The sequence below is a fragment of the Saccostrea echinata genome, unplaced genomic scaffold (genome assembly GCF_033153115.1).
Source record: "Saccostrea echinata isolate AGI-Se365-2 ecotype Australia unplaced genomic scaffold, CSIRO_AGI_Sech_v1 ptg000047l, whole genome shotgun sequence".
NCBI classification, from domain to species: domain Eukaryota; kingdom Metazoa; phylum Mollusca; class Bivalvia; order Ostreida; family Ostreidae; genus Saccostrea; species Saccostrea echinata.
In genome coordinates this window covers 16,872,639-16,888,403 of record NW_026889796.1, presented here as the reverse complement: position 1 = coordinate 16,888,403, position 15,765 = coordinate 16,872,639, and the positions used below count along the sequence as shown (strand labels likewise).

Genomic DNA, 15,765 nt, shown 5'->3' with positions numbered 1-15,765 from the left:
TGTCAGGAGTGTTGGATAAGCCGAACTTCGATATAGAATGAATGTCCTTTCCACTCGAATACTGGTATCGAAATTCAAATGAAATCTGGAAATATTTCATTTTAAATCAATCTGTAGGAAATATTAACAATAGTATGATGGTGAGGTAGCATACTGTGTCGTGAGTGTTGGAATAATTATTAACTGTACTTCAATATTAAAAAAAAAATGTATTTCTTTTCCGGAGAAATAGACGACTATCACATTTACGAGAGTTGTTTCCCTTTGCAGGCTGAAGCTGGGGTCAACAGGCGTAACCCACAGTTACGGAGAAATCGAAGACTATTTATAAATGTATATGCTCCTTACTATGGCAATACAGGAAGGGTACAAAATTACCCGAAAGCATTTAGAGGTCTAAAATATTTACAGGTACTAGTATAGTGAGGAAAATTATCGTTACGCCCACAAATTAAAGGGAGATAAATCTCAAGAATGTGAAAGTAAATTCGGAAAATGTTTCATTAAAATTCAGGTTCTGAGAATATATTAACTGCAGCAATGTGATGTTAAGGATTAAAACTGTTATACATGTAAGTATTGAATTTAGGTACAATATATCAGTATTCATGGATTTAAAGTGCAAAATTTAGTATATGCTGTGCAGATAAAGTGTTTCAGATTAACTGATAATTATACATTTTCTTTTTGTAAATTAAATAGATGCGTATTCAGGAGCAACAAAGCAACTCAAGTCCACGCTTAGTATAACGTTATTGTCGGATGGTTGTTGTCATCTCTGCTGAAACAATAAAGCATCACATTCAAAATACAACAATAAAGAACAATATAACAATTACAAAATATTTGTTTAACAGTATATTTTTCCTAGGACACATCATATTCTCCTAATTGGATGAATATCCATCTGAGTCAGCTGTAAAAATTCGCATTCAAATCATTATTCTCTCAATTAGTCTAGATAAAATAAGACAAAATGAGATAAAGCAGGGAGATAACGATGCGTTTAATCTCAGATCTTAGATATACTACTTACAATTTACACTTTGCTTAAAAAATATGGTTAGACTTTTTTTTTTTTATCTATGATAGTCAGAAGTTAACATAGGACATTACCTTTTTTTGTTTGTAGATCAATAAAACCTTTAAAAAGACAAACACAGAATTAAGAACGATTTGTTGTAGAAAGTCAGATATACAATGTATTTTTGGAATTCAGGCTGCTTCTTCAATATTTTCATTACGTGAACCCTAAATATCATTTAAGTGATTCCTAAATATCAATTATTAATGTATTCTGTAAAGTTTTTCTTGCATAAAATGATGAGAAAATAGATCTCTAACATTGATATTTCCATACTTACAATCTTCAGGGTTGTTTGTTATGTTCAGGTATTGTTTCAGTTCAGGACCTAGTGTTTTCACAGCTGTGTTAGTTTGATCGGGAGTACATCGGACACCAGATTCTTTTGTAATAAAATCCATTGAACACTCGGTAAATTCTTGCATTGCACTAAAATAAATTTGTAAGATTGAAATAACTATTGACTACAAAATGAAAATGCAACTTACTGACGTCATTTTTTACAAGCATACTGAGATTCTTGCATTAGCAATACTAGTCCCCTACCGGCAAGTGTAATTTGGTACCCATTAAAAATTGAAAATGTCGCAATTCCTTCAAAAATCACCGAAGCGAAACGAAATGCAAACTAAATTACTTGATCCGTAACTCATCACGATACACTCACATACCAAAAATCAGCTCAATATCTGCAAGCCTTTAGAAAAAAAGTGCGAAAAACTAAGTGGGACAGACTGACGGACAGATGCGGAGGAAACCTTTAGTCCCCTCCGGTTTCACCGGTAGGGGACTAATAATAAACTGGAGATAGTAGGCTATAGGTAGAGAAATGTTACCGACAGGTTTTCTAAAGCATGCATAATACATTGATTGTCAATAATTTGCAGAACATTGACAGTGAAAAACAACAAAATTATGTATTCTATGTCAGAGGGGATACAAATAGTCCACTTTCACATTGACAGACATGATTTTTAGCCGGACTCATTGCTCGTAGAGGAATAGCCGGCTTATGTTACGGTGTTCAACCGGAAATGCTGCTTCCTCACCGCCAAATCAAATACGAGTAAGAATACAGTACGTATGCTCAACCACCTTTGAGGCAATACAAACACTAAATTAAACAAATTTAACTTAACTAATTTTCTTTTAATAAAACAACAAAACATTAATGGTATTATACTCTCTCCATTCTTCTTCGATTAATTATTTGTTAGAAATAAAAAGGTTTTCACCAGGTCTCCTTGTCTGCGTCACATTCTATAAATAAAGGTTGTGGCTAACACTAATGCGGGGAGCACGTGACCCGATGTACACCTTGATGCAAAACTCCCCGCTGAGGACTCATCTGTACATAAACGTTTGACCTTCCGCATCAATGTTCATTTACTTATGTAAGTGGTATAAGACCCGAAACAATAAAAAAAAATGTTAAATTCAAACTACGTTTTATTTTTAAAAAAAAAAAAAAAACATTTTTAATTTATACTATATGCAATATATTTTTGTGTTACATATTCTTCCAGTGTCTGAACTTGTTGTTTATCTGTTATTACAATGTACATGAATGTTTCATGTATAACAGTCTTTGTTCACTATTCTGTAAATGAACCCGACTCTCTGTGCTTCTGAGTACTTTGATTTCTTTATGGTGTCAACCTATGGTCAAGCATGTATTTTCCAACGTAACATTACAAACTTTATGGAGCAATATCTGACAAAAGATTCCACTTGTTTGTGTGCATTAAGTTTTCTATATCGCTTCATAATATGCCAAAAAAAGGAATGGTACAAAATCGTCAAAAAGCATTTGAACGTTTGAAGAACTTACAGGTAAATTACAAGGATATAATGAGGAACATGTCATTTACGCAGACAAAGGGAGATAACTTATAAGAAATTTAGCCATCTTCTGAACAGAATTGTACACATCTAAAAACTAGAGTTTTCCATAGAAACCATGTGTCACATGCTATAGCATCATTAAAGATATAAAAAAAAATCTAAGAGTGGTCAGCTATTAAGAATTAAGACCTGGTATTTTTCACGTTATGACAAACAGTGCACATGCTAAAAAGCACAAACTGTCCCAAAAATATGCTGTATAGATGTATCGGCATTATGATCTATTTTGAAAAGTCAGTGGTTAAAGTAAAAGGTCACGAGATCGATAATCGTATTAATATTTCACAAAAGCCATAGTGCCATGCAAAACATGACCAAAAAAAAAAAATCAAATTCATACTTTTTACAGTTCTAAAGATAAACATTGTATACGGTTGTGACAGACGGATGGATAGGTAGACAGGCAGACGCCGGGTAAAGTGACCCCTAAGTGTCGTTCTGCTCTTCAGGCGACACAAAAATTGTCCATTGCCCTCTTCAGCTGAAGTATATTGTAAACTAGAGCCGAGCTCGTTGCAAAGCAACGAGTAGGTCTTCCGTTGGAGCTGCAGGCAGGAAGAAGTGACCTTGAGTCAAGGTCATACCATATCATAAGGTTATAAGCAATCTTGTAAGAGGTATCAACTAACAATGTTTCACTCTGTAGTATAAAGACGATAAAGGAATGCATGTGACCTTGAACTTGTCCAAATGACCTTGCGAAAGCCATGACACACTCTGGTTATGAGCAAACCCCATCTGTGTATTACTAACTTCTCAAATTCACTCATGTTCATACAGTCCATACATCCAGTCAAAATATTTTATCCTTAGTGACCTTGAACTTGAGTTTAGGCCATGTCACACTCTGCATGATACCAACAATGTTTCACTAGAAAAAGACGGTAACGAATTTAAAGCTTCTCATCCAAACTCATCCAAATGACCTTTCATCAAGACCTTAACACATACTGGTTAAGAAAAATCCCAATCTGTGAGTTATTGACTGGATAAGGTTAGCCATGTTCTTTCAGACCATAGATCGAGTCAAATAATTTATCAGGTTCCACACAATGATTTAAGGATTCATTGTGAATGTTTTTGTCTAGTTTGGATATTGAACAAGACGTGTTTGTGAAACACTGATGCCCCGGTATTGCAGCTTATGGCAAAGGTTTAAGTTTCTCAAATCCGTATCCAACTCCAAGGTCAAAGTCAAGAGATAAGAAATTATGTTACCCAAAGAAAGATCTCGCCTCAGTGAATATAACTGTGAAATATGAAACCGCTATAAGACTAACTATTGAAAAGCATGGCAAAGGTTTTTTTTTTTTTATACTCAAGTCAAATGTTAAGGTCAAGGATAGATTAACGATGTCCAAAGGAATGCCTTGTCATAAGAAATAGACATTGAAATATGAAAGCCCTAGCGTTAATTATTCAAAAGTTATGACAAAGGTCAACTTTTTTTTTCAAAAGTAGGTCAAACCCCAAGATCAAGGACAAAAGTCAAAACTGTCGGTACTCAAGGGAGGGTCTTGTCACAAGAAACACACGTAAAAATACGAAAACCCTAACATCAACCGTTGAAAAGTTATGAATGAGATTAAAATGTTTCAAAGGTAGGTCAAACTCTAAGGTCAAAGGTGAAAAGTCAAAACTTTTAAATTTTTTTAAAGTACGTCAAACTCCAAGGTCAAGGTCAAATAGTAAAAATTGTTGATATCCAATGAACAGCGTTTTCACAAGGAATACACCTGTGAATGTGAAAACACTAGTCCCAACCGTTCAAAAGGTATTGCCAAGGTTAGATTTTTTAAAAAGTGGGTCAAACTCCAAGGTGAACGTCACAAGGTCAAAAATATTTATTCCAAAGAAAAGGTCTTGTCACAAAGAATTTCGGATGTGAAGTATGAAAGCCCTAACGCCAACTGTTCAAAAGGCTAAAGAACAAGGTACGGTTTCAATACAAATCTTGCCCTGTGTTTTTCTTTAAAAATAAAAGTGATGTAAAAAATAAAAACTCATGCTTTTTGAATTATTGAAATTCATGCAGAAAGATCATACAAATCTTTTTTCTCACATGACCTTCCAAATGCTAATTGTGACGTCATAAACTTGTGCATTTTCCCGTATTTTCTTAAAAAGTTGCAGAAGACATCAATTTTCAATGGAATTTTCTTTCAGATGATATTGTTCACAGGCATCGCCCACAAAAATTTTGAGATATGTGATTTTTCAAAGAATTTTACACAACATATCTAAAAATTAACGTGGGCGACGGCTGTGGACACTATTTTCTTAAGGAAAATAACCCTTGAAATGGGTCATTTTGAGGCTTTTTCTGTTTAAAATAGAGAAATGCATCAAATTAATGACGTCATATATCCAGAATGGTACTCCATCATGCTATATTCTTTCCTGATTTATTACAGTCATATACTCAACTAATATTTAAGCCAGTTTCAAAACTTTTTGAAAACATTAAATTTTTAGGGCACAATAAAGATAAAACCATACCTTCTTCTTTTGCATAGTTGGTCAAACTAAAAGGCTGTAGAAAGGATAAGAGAGAATCCGAGATATTCAATCAAGCAAACTTATGATATTGCAGATCAAATAAAGCATGAGCTATAAGAGCAGGCACGTAGCATCAGCCTCCCCCTTTTTTCAGACCTAATTTTTTACTTTAGTAATGTTCATTGAAAGTCCCGTTGGCCCCCACTTTTTGTTGCAGTATTGTCCCGTTGTCCCCACCCCTTTCCGCCAGGAAATAGGATTCTGGGCTATTTTCCGATTTTGGTTTTGCTTGTGAAGTCTTTTCAGGTAAGTTAATTTTTTTCTCTGGCTGCCCCCCCCCCCCTTTTCAAAAACGATGCTATGTCCTTGAAAAGTAACATGTAGAAATGTCTGTCCTGGCATATGTTATAGTTTTATAATCTACAGCCTAACTTTGCACTTAAACCACAAACACATACGTGTAGTACAAAATAATGATAAAAATAGAAATAATCAGTAATATTTAATTATTAAGATAAAAATTGAAAATAATGCAAAAAATTCTATATTACATATATAGAGAGATTGTCAATCAAATGGCATGTTCAACGCAATAGCAGCAATAAGAAACTCGCCGACAGTTTTTTTTTTAAAAAAATTCCAAATTGCTTTTTAATTTCTACAGATATTTATAATCCTTTCAATGTATGTTCGTGGATTATTGATGGAATAATTTTAGTTACATGTCAAGTTTAATATTATGGTGTTTGTGCTTTGTAGCAAGGATTTGCTAAATACTTATAATTTTCTATGATTGTACCGAAAAGTAGATACATGTTTTAAAGCAGAGCTACCGCTCAAGCTTTATTTCTGTCGTGTAGATCTAGAAGTCCTTGTGTATATATCATAGGTAAAAGTACCAATACCGATGATCACATCCCTTCAAAGTTATATTATTCTTGTTTATTACGCCCCTTGCAGTGGCAGATCCAGGAATTTCATAACGGGGGGGGGGGGGCAAAGTAGAAGGCAGGGGAGGGGTCTGGGGGGGGCTGCAATGAAGCCCCCAGAGGGTCTATAACAAAGCCCTGGTGGGGATCCAGGGGCGAAGCCCCCAGAAGTTGACAAATTCTTACAAATAAGAGATGTTTTTTCCTTGATTCAAGGATAATGGACATTTTAGTTCTACATACAAAAAATTCGAAAACGGGACGGAAGGGGGGGGGGGGGTGCGTGCGCCCGGCGCGCCGGCCCTGGATCCGCCTTTGCTTTTTTTTATTTTATACATGTAGTTATGCACCTCACCAACCCTTCTTGTGTTCAAGATGTTTCAGTCGTTTGTTTGCATTATATTTTAACAAGAAGTCCGTGATTTTTTGTGTGAAGTTTAGTTTTTAAAATTCCGAAAATGACAGGCTAAAAGGATATTTATTATTGATGAAAATAATGAAATTGGTGATCAAAGTTCAAAATACACGTGCGGTGGCGATATTCAAAATTGACAGGAAGTCGCTTGACTTTTTAATACACTTAAAGATGGTGTCAAGAGGGAAGAGTTTGAAAGGTTTGATAAATACACACATGCATCACAGAGTTGACCAATATGAATGCATTATGATCAGGTCACGTGGTAAGTACCTCTATCACAATAATTGACACGTGGAGCACCTGCATTGATTTCTTATAATTAAGTTAAAAATTTGTTTTAAAAAAAATGAAGATATTAGTTAATAAAAGTTTTATTAATTATTTATTAATTAAACTGTAATGGTTTGGGTCGTGGATATCGGCCTGGGTAGCTCAGTCGGTACAGCACCTGAGTAGTGATGCAGGGGTCCCGAAGAAAATTAAAGAATATTTGTTAAAGGTACGTGTATAGTCAATCAGATTAGAAATACAGCGACTATCAGAATTCCGGGCCGTAAAAAAGATCTGATTTTGATTAGATCTCAGGTATAGGCGAATGTGTGTGTACTGAAAAGGTTAGTTAATTCATTCAAGATTTATTATATTGTTCGTTTGGACGAAGGCTTCATAAAAATATACACACTGCCTGTACAGGTACACTATACCGATACACATCAATGAATGTTCGGATTAATTCAAAAATTGGCGGACATTAATTTATTTTAGTTATCTAAAGGCAATGTTATTTCCAGAGACATTTATATTTTCTGTTTTTTATGTCTCGGATTTTTCTTTTTTGTGATTTACCGGTTTACAAAGGCCTGTGTTTTAACAGCTGTTCATAAACGCTGCCAATTAATATATGATCAGAGAAAACGAGACATCTCCCGGTAATTCATTTCTTATGGAAAATATATGGATTGAAATCTTAGCATTTACCTGTGTAATTACGATGTTACAATCCGTGACGATGACTGGCCAGGAGGACTACCCGTTATAAAAACAACTCATGATCAACTCAGCGGACCTATAATTCACTTTAATATATGCTGTAAATCAATAAAATAATTTCAGTGTAGTCGATATTTTATTGCAAAAATAATGAAAAAAAAAAAAAATACGGGATTTAGAATTTTTCTGTATTTCAAACTCTCGATATGCATATATTTGGGGCGCTCTTGCATATGCACTTATAAAACGTGCATGTTCTGTACTTGCATGCGTGTACATTGTATGTGTCCGTAAAACCTTAAGAGAGCTGATAAATGTGTTCTGATTTTCAGAAAAAATAATGGGAACCTATAAATAATTACACGTTTATCATTTTGTTCGCATACAGTAACAAGTTAAGTAGAAAAAATAATTTGTTCAACATCGAGGTGCCCGCGGCTCTCTGTGGCCACGTGTATGTAAACGAGGACTGGACTACAATACTTAAGACACAAAGCGGCAGAGATGGATGAAACTGTTTGCTATATTACAAAGACTTGAATTATATTACATGTATATTTGAAGGAATTTTTATTTATGTTAATGTTTATTTAATTCTATAAATAATAAATGGACATTCACAAGAGTGATGGTAAAAATAATATGTGCGTAGCATGCGTAGTAATTACAATTATTTACCGAAGCCCCCATTCAATTACAATTGCAGATGAATTAAAATACAACAACACGGGATAGAGCAATACTTTTTTTAAATGTATTGTTGCGTGAACAGACAAAAACAGCGATTAAAATTCAAAATGATTTTTATGCACCAGTGTTTGGAATTAAGATTATAAAAGATCGGTAAAGTAATCTTACTGATTCAATATAATCAAAAACATAACTTTCCATTAATTAATAGCTCTTTGTACAAAATTGACATTATACGCGATCACAAATACTAGCTTTGTTTATTGCCACAGGTGGCTAGTACACTGGTGACCTCGATCAAAGGCGTGGGATTCGCGCGTTGGGTTACATAACTAAACATCGAGCTGAACATGGAGACCGTAATATGCATACAGCTAATGATCGTGAATTATTCAATGCATACAGTTTAAAATCACTTACAAAGTTTGTTGTAATAATAAACGTAGAAAGATAGATTTAATATTCTCCGCTTTTGAACACTATTAATCTAATTTAAAAAAGAAGAAAAGAAAGACTAGTTGTAATAAATAATTTAATAGTGAACCATAAACCACGTTTTAAACCTTATTAAAAAGAAAATTAACATTAAATACCGCAGGGTATATTATTGATAGCAAGTCTGTTTAAGTTATACACATGAAGAGGTCTGATTTCCTTGCCGAATGAAAAACGTTACCTGTTTACCTGGCCTGCTTTCTAATACGTATTACGCAATACCCATGGTATACTCGAACAAAACAACATTTTCATTAGATCAAAAAGGTGTAAAAGAACAGTTTTGTTCCCAAGATCCAGATCGAAATATTTACCGTTTTTGAGTTATAAAGCAAAAACTTTTAAGGGCCCAAGATCCCTAATCATAGGGGCCAGCCCCTTTTAAATAGTATAATATGAAAGCCCTTGCAATTATGCACAACTTTTGTTCTACATGTCTTAACAAAATATTTCTAGTTTTCAAGATATAAAGGAAAATATGTCAAATTTTTTGCTGTTTTCCGCGTTCTAACTTTTGACCCCTCTCTAGCGCCATTTTTAATGCAAAAATCAAAAAACAAAAACCGATGTGCACAACTTCAATGCTTCCTCTTTTCAATTTCAAAGGGTTTTGTGCTCCAATTATAACCATTTCTGAGCCTTTGTCTGGAAATCGGAGGCATGCAAAATTCAATCAAAGGGGAATAACTCGTGAACGGAAGGTAATTTCCGAATTGTATTACGGTATTCTGACAGTGTTTTGTAAAGTCTAAAAGCTCTGAAAATTTGAACAAAATCTGTTTAAAAATGAGGAAGATATGAAGCGTCAAAGTTGGCGTCTAGGAAAAAAAAAGAATAATAAGAATAATCTTAATCGTCACAATCAGTAGAAGGTCTTCCGTTGGAAACGGAAGACCTTAATAACAGCTGGGATGTGGATTTTTTATGTGGATACACAGCGACCGGTGATCGGTTAACGCAGATGTCCACGAAAACCAATTTCCCCCCTCCGATACTATAAACAAAGTCCGTAAATGAAAGATTAATATGTCACACAGCAATAGAACGGACTCCTTTTTTTTTTTTACTCTTTTCACTCAGGAGCAACGCAAAGTCAGAAAAGGAGTTGGGTAGAGATTTAAAAAAAAAAAATACGTGAATTTGAAGGGTGTAAGAAAGTTTTTTTTTTTTAATTTTGTGGAATGTGAAAAACAGGCAAAGCTCTTTTTTAAACGAAAATATCGTGTGGATAAATACCTGCAGAAAGCATGGAAGTCTGAAGTTGTCAGATTAGCTTGATGCTCTGTGAGACACTTATCACTAGCTTCTTTCACGTATGTAATGTTGTCACATGCATTCACTTTCGCTTCTACAAAATGATATGATAGCATCAAGTAGGATTTTCCATTGAGGAAAAAAGGACGCACAATTAAAAATATTTACAAGAAAAAATGTGCGTCAAAAGACGTGCAATGCTTCTTGCGCGATGATCATCAAATGTTTTATCGAAAGGAAATGTCAAATTTCAAGGCTAGTTGTTGAGTGTAGATTACGTACTCTATAAATCGAAGCAATAATGAAAGTGTAAAATGTCAAGAACAAAACAATGCATGATTATTTTACATTAAAAAAGCTATGATGAACAAACCCCTTGATAAAGATATTTGATGAAATTATGGAAAGCTAGGTCTAGCAAAGTAAAAGGGACCAGGAAAGTCAATGACAGGTTAAGTGTGATCTGTAAGTATGTATAATTTTTAAAATTCGTGACAAAAACTTAAAAAAATAATACATACTTTCAGAGCATACCTGACATTGAATTTCTTGGTCCCTTTTACTTTGCTAGACTGGGCTATACAGATACATATTATAATACATCTGCTTCGTTAGATTCAATTGTAACTAAAATTCTTTAATGTATACCTTTTTCCTACTACACATTTCATATCACATGAAATTTCATTTTAATATAGAAACCTGTATCTTGACAAGTATGACCACATCCATTAAAGCAGCATTTTTGTGTCCCTGTACAATTGCTGTCCATCTGACACTCTTCTGCACATATTCCGGTGGCGTTTCTTGCTACAGCTGGACATTCACCGTCCTTCATTTCTATGTCGTAAAAATTTCATTACCAAGAGGAACGAACTAGATATTTCTATAGATATTTATGGTTTATGATATGGATTATGCATACCTCCTCTAAATAAGAAATAGTTGTCCACTTCTAGAATGTGAATTCTTCCCTTCTTTGTTTCTTCGAAAACTGAAGCTTCAAGATCTGCTAGCGACAGTTTGCTGGTGTCCAGTTTGATTTCAATATCAACATATACACTTCCCTTTCTGTAAGGGAGTATGATTTTTTTTCCTCTTAAATTTTCATAAGCAAACGTGTACAAGTATTTCTTTTTTATTTCTAGGTTATGTTGGAATGAATGCCTGCTTGATGAAAGTCTTAAATGCTTGATAGAGAAAATTTGATGACTGTTACTTAGACAGTTGCTTAATGACCTCTTCTCATTATATATGACAACCGGAAAACAAAAATAATCAAATAGAAGTCTCGTTACATTACTAGAGTTTCATATATCCTCACTTACCTAAATCTGACCACAGTAATTCCTAGAATTGCTGGGTGGTTCTCAGATGCTGCTGAAATCTGAATACAAAATAATGCTGATTTTCTTTTCTTGAATAGTTTTTCAAAGACGTCTTTTTTATTTAAAAAAAAAAAAAAAAAAAAAAAAAAAACTATCAATTTCTTTTTTTTCCTATGTTGAAAATTAACACATTTATACATCCCTTTATTCACAGGGTTTGGGTAAACCAACCTACAAGACACAAAATTATGAAAATTGGTAGAAACTTATATTGAAAAATTCTTACATTTGAAATGATACTTCGATTCCATTCTTGAAAATATGGAGACTCTGAATCAGACAAAGATTCACTCCAATTCAAGGACCTCAATCGCACGCTGAAGGCTACTCTCTTCACTGGTAAAAAATACATTAAAATGTGACTTAACATAAATACTTGATGAAGATACATGTACTGTATACAGGGTTATTTTCTCCCCGTGTTTTATCGCCCTATCACACTTGCAAACAATTTTACCAAATTTTAAAAAACTAAGTACGTTATGTATAATTCGAAGGCCCACAATTTTTTTCGTATTTTGATATACACGGTTGAAAAAATATAACTACTGTGTACATGTAGATGAAGACTGGTAGTTTTGATATATGCATAACAAAATTTCGCAAGTACGTTGATTAGAGGTATTCACAGGGTTTAAACATCCGTCCTTCCCGGAAATTGCTATTTTTCCACTATTTTTACAACAAATTCCCAAAATTGAAGTAGTGCACACCCCTCGAGCAAAATAAAACATATATATTTGAAAATAATTGGATAAAAGACAAGCAAAAATAATGGTAAGAATTTGCATGAGGAATGTGCAGTATGTTAATTTTGACATTTCATGACTATTTCCGGTGACGATACCGAGTTAGTCGAGAGGCGAATTCTTATCTAGGAGTAATAATAATGGTGTATTTCGTGTAATAATGTTTAAATATAAATTTATCACTGATTGGCCTTATTTATATTGCTTATACAAATATATTTGTCATGAAAATAGCATAAAAACTAAAAAGAATGTTTTATAGAAATGACAAATTGCGATAATATTTTATACAAATAAGCCTTACACTTGATAAATGTTGCCAACAAGAAGGGAAGAGATCAATTTAATATATATACTAAAGCAATGAAGTAAAAAAAAAAATGTTCAGCTGACAAATGAAATCATTAAAAGTATTATTGCAGAAAAGAAAATGCTTAAATCCTAGCCTTTATTTTATTTTGCTACTAAAACGGCCTAGTTGACGTCTGCATGTATGTAAATAAATTACGCAATAAACCCAAAGATGACGTCACAATAGGTCCCCTTGCAACACATTTTTTTTTGGATTGGGGGGGGGGGATAAATTCCCAATATTTTGGATACCGTTGGTCAGGACTGATCAGATTAATTAATATTCTGAAGTCTTGTATTTTTAGTCATTTATACAAGTGCACGGATGATGCTTCAATTATATATTTTCAGATTTTATAATTCCACGCACAATTTAAGCGTGTTGCATCTGCATAAGTTTATATTGTAGACATTGTCGATAATATTATGCATATAAAAACAAAGGCTCATATTTCACCTAGTAAAATTTATTTTCACCTGTATATTCTACTTAAGATCACCGTTCACGGTAGCTCAGTCGGTAGAGCGCTCGCTCCGTGTTCGGGAGGTCGTGAGTTCGAATCTCGGCCGCGACAGACCTAAGTCGATAAAAAATAGGTAGCAACTGTTCCTTCGCCATGCGCTCGGCACTTTGGAGTGAAAGTTGCGGGTCTTTCGGATGAGACCTTAAAAACCGAGGCCCCGTGTCACGGCAGGCTTTGGCACGATAAAGATCCCTCACTGCTCAATAGCCCTGAGTGCCGAGTAAAGGTCAAAATTTGAAGCCCTTCACCGGTATATGAGTGAAAAATTCTCGAATGGGACAGAAAGGTCCAAAAAAGAATTTCGGACAAATAAAAAAAAATAAAAAGCTGTATCGGATGAGGGGTTCACTTTTCAGCACTTTTACCTGTCACCAATTTCTTTCACCCCATTACGGCGGTGTATGTGTATCACACAATTAAATGTAAGTATATACTGTGGAACAAAATTATCTGTCAGTGTGGACAAGTCTGAAAAAAAGTTATTTATCATGCACGAAGAATCAGGGGGCAGGGCCACTTCCCACTTTTTTCCAAACTTTGAAAATGTTCATTGACAGACTGCCCCTCCCCCTTCTGTTTGCTGTAGCATAGGTAAAGTTTAGTAATTTAGTGTATTGGGGGAAAAATTGATTGTGAAAAAAAGTTTGAACCTACCGAGACACGGGGCCTCGGTTTTTAAGGTCTCATCCGAAAGAACCGCAACTTTCACTTCAAAGTGCCGAGCGCTTGACGAAGGAACAGTTGCTACCTATTTTTCATCGACTGAGGTCGGTCGCGGCCGTGATTCGAACACACGACCTTCCAATCACGGAGCGAGCGCTCTACCTGAAATGGACTGAAAAGCAGGCATAAATGCCTGTGATCTTTCTCTCCATAGGTTTGGTATCGAAGGCTTACAATACTTACTTAAAGATAGGTTCTCATATTGAGCAAAACTTCAAGCAACGGTATTTATCTATAATTATATGTACGTTCTTAAAAGAAAGTACATGTTTATTTATATTTTATTTATATTTTATTTATTTATTTATTTTTGGAAAAGCTATACTGAATTGGTGAAAAAAAGCCTCAATAACTTGCTAAAGAAAATGCGATAGAAAGTTGCCTATGCCAACTATCCAAGAGAAGTGCTGCATCTCTACCAGCTTATAAGGGGGGGGGGGATACTTGATTCGTGCATTTGAGAAGGACCATCCGGTGACATATAAAATTATTGATCAAATGACAGCACTTTTTAATTTTTTTTTTTTTGGGGGGGGGGGGGGGGGCTTTTTCAGATGACGACAGAAACGTTTTAAACTCATTTTATTTAGATAAATTCGTGTATGACGCCGCGACTCGTTGGAAAGGATGGCCCGGGGAATTTGCCCTTTTGATGTTATCAATTAATTAAAATTTCAAATACTTTTTCGAAAATATCTTTAATGCTTTTTCATAAAATTTTATAGGGAATCTGACATTCTATAAAATAGTGTTAAAAGTTTTAATGCAATCTTAAAAACAAACCAAGGAATTCGCATAAAAAATAGTCTAGCTTTTGAAAATCAAACTCTTGCTTGAATTAGAATAATCGGATACTTATGATAAAAGTACTATTAAATATGCGTTAAGCATCTCTCTCTCTCTCTCTCTCTCTCTCTCTCTCTATCGTTTTAAAAATCATATAAAGTAATCTTAGTTTCATTTGTACGTATATTTTAGGACCCAAAAACCAAACTGTTTGTCTGAGGCCAATATTTAACCGATCGATGGGTCGACAAAACGCATTTTGCCCGAGCACAGAACATAGTCAATAAATGTTTTGTTATACCTTTGTATCTTGTGCTAGATTCCATAGGTAAATTTACGCAAACCACTGCGGTTAAAATTGGGCAATTTCGTCACTGTCGAACACCAACGAATGCAAATGAGATTTAGCTGATCCCGCCCACAATTTTGACGTAAGCGGTTCAATTTCTCATCGACAGGTCAAATATCTTACTCCGCGGCCAAACATCGATTTTTTTATGACCGCTCAGTACAACATTGGGAATGTGTATAGATTTATATAGAAACCAGTTTTTAAAGGTATAACAAATTTTGTGTTGTACTCTGGAAATCTTCAGAATAAACTCTGAAAATATTGTAGAGAGCAAATGTCAAAAGCGATTCGTGCATATGTGTATAAATGATAGAGGCTGTTTTCGAATGATTAAAACTCTGTATCAGACAAGGGCGGTCTGTGAGAAAATGGATTATCAGTAAAAACAAAAAAAAAATGTGAACAGAAACTTTGAGTTGGTAAAATCGTGGAAAGAGAAAGGCGCTTCAAAGTTGCTGATCTTGTAAATGCACATTTACGCGGTAAAATTAAAAAAATAAAGAAAACGGACAAACAAAATTAAATTATGCTACTGGTACGATTGTTAGCAAAAAAAAAAAGAATTTGATAGAGAAACGCTTTTAATAATTGCCTATTGGACTAAACTGTGTGATATGAAAACACCATG

General features: G+C 34.3%; 1 protein-coding gene across 1 annotated transcript in view; it reads right to left on the bottom strand.

Moving 5' to 3' along the window:
- Positions 1–604: 604 nt before the first annotated feature.
- The window catches only part of LOC133202544 (uncharacterized), a 38,667-nt gene continuing 23,506 nt past the window's right edge, over positions 605–15,765 (bottom strand). Inside the window, exons 39-46 of the mRNA XM_061338381.1 lie at positions 11,879–11,988; positions 11,593–11,651; positions 11,190–11,335; positions 10,967–11,104; positions 10,247–10,358; positions 1,365–1,513; positions 1,117–1,143; positions 605–778 (exon numbers count right to left, since the gene is read on the bottom strand). Coding sequence (XP_061194365.1) covers positions 753–778; positions 1,117–1,143; positions 1,365–1,513; positions 10,247–10,358; positions 10,967–11,104; positions 11,190–11,335; positions 11,593–11,651; positions 11,879–11,988 — 767 coding nt within the window. The 3' untranslated portion in view covers positions 605–752. The remainder of the gene's footprint in view (positions 779–1,116; positions 1,144–1,364; positions 1,514–10,246; positions 10,359–10,966; positions 11,105–11,189; positions 11,336–11,592; positions 11,652–11,878; positions 11,989–15,765) is intronic.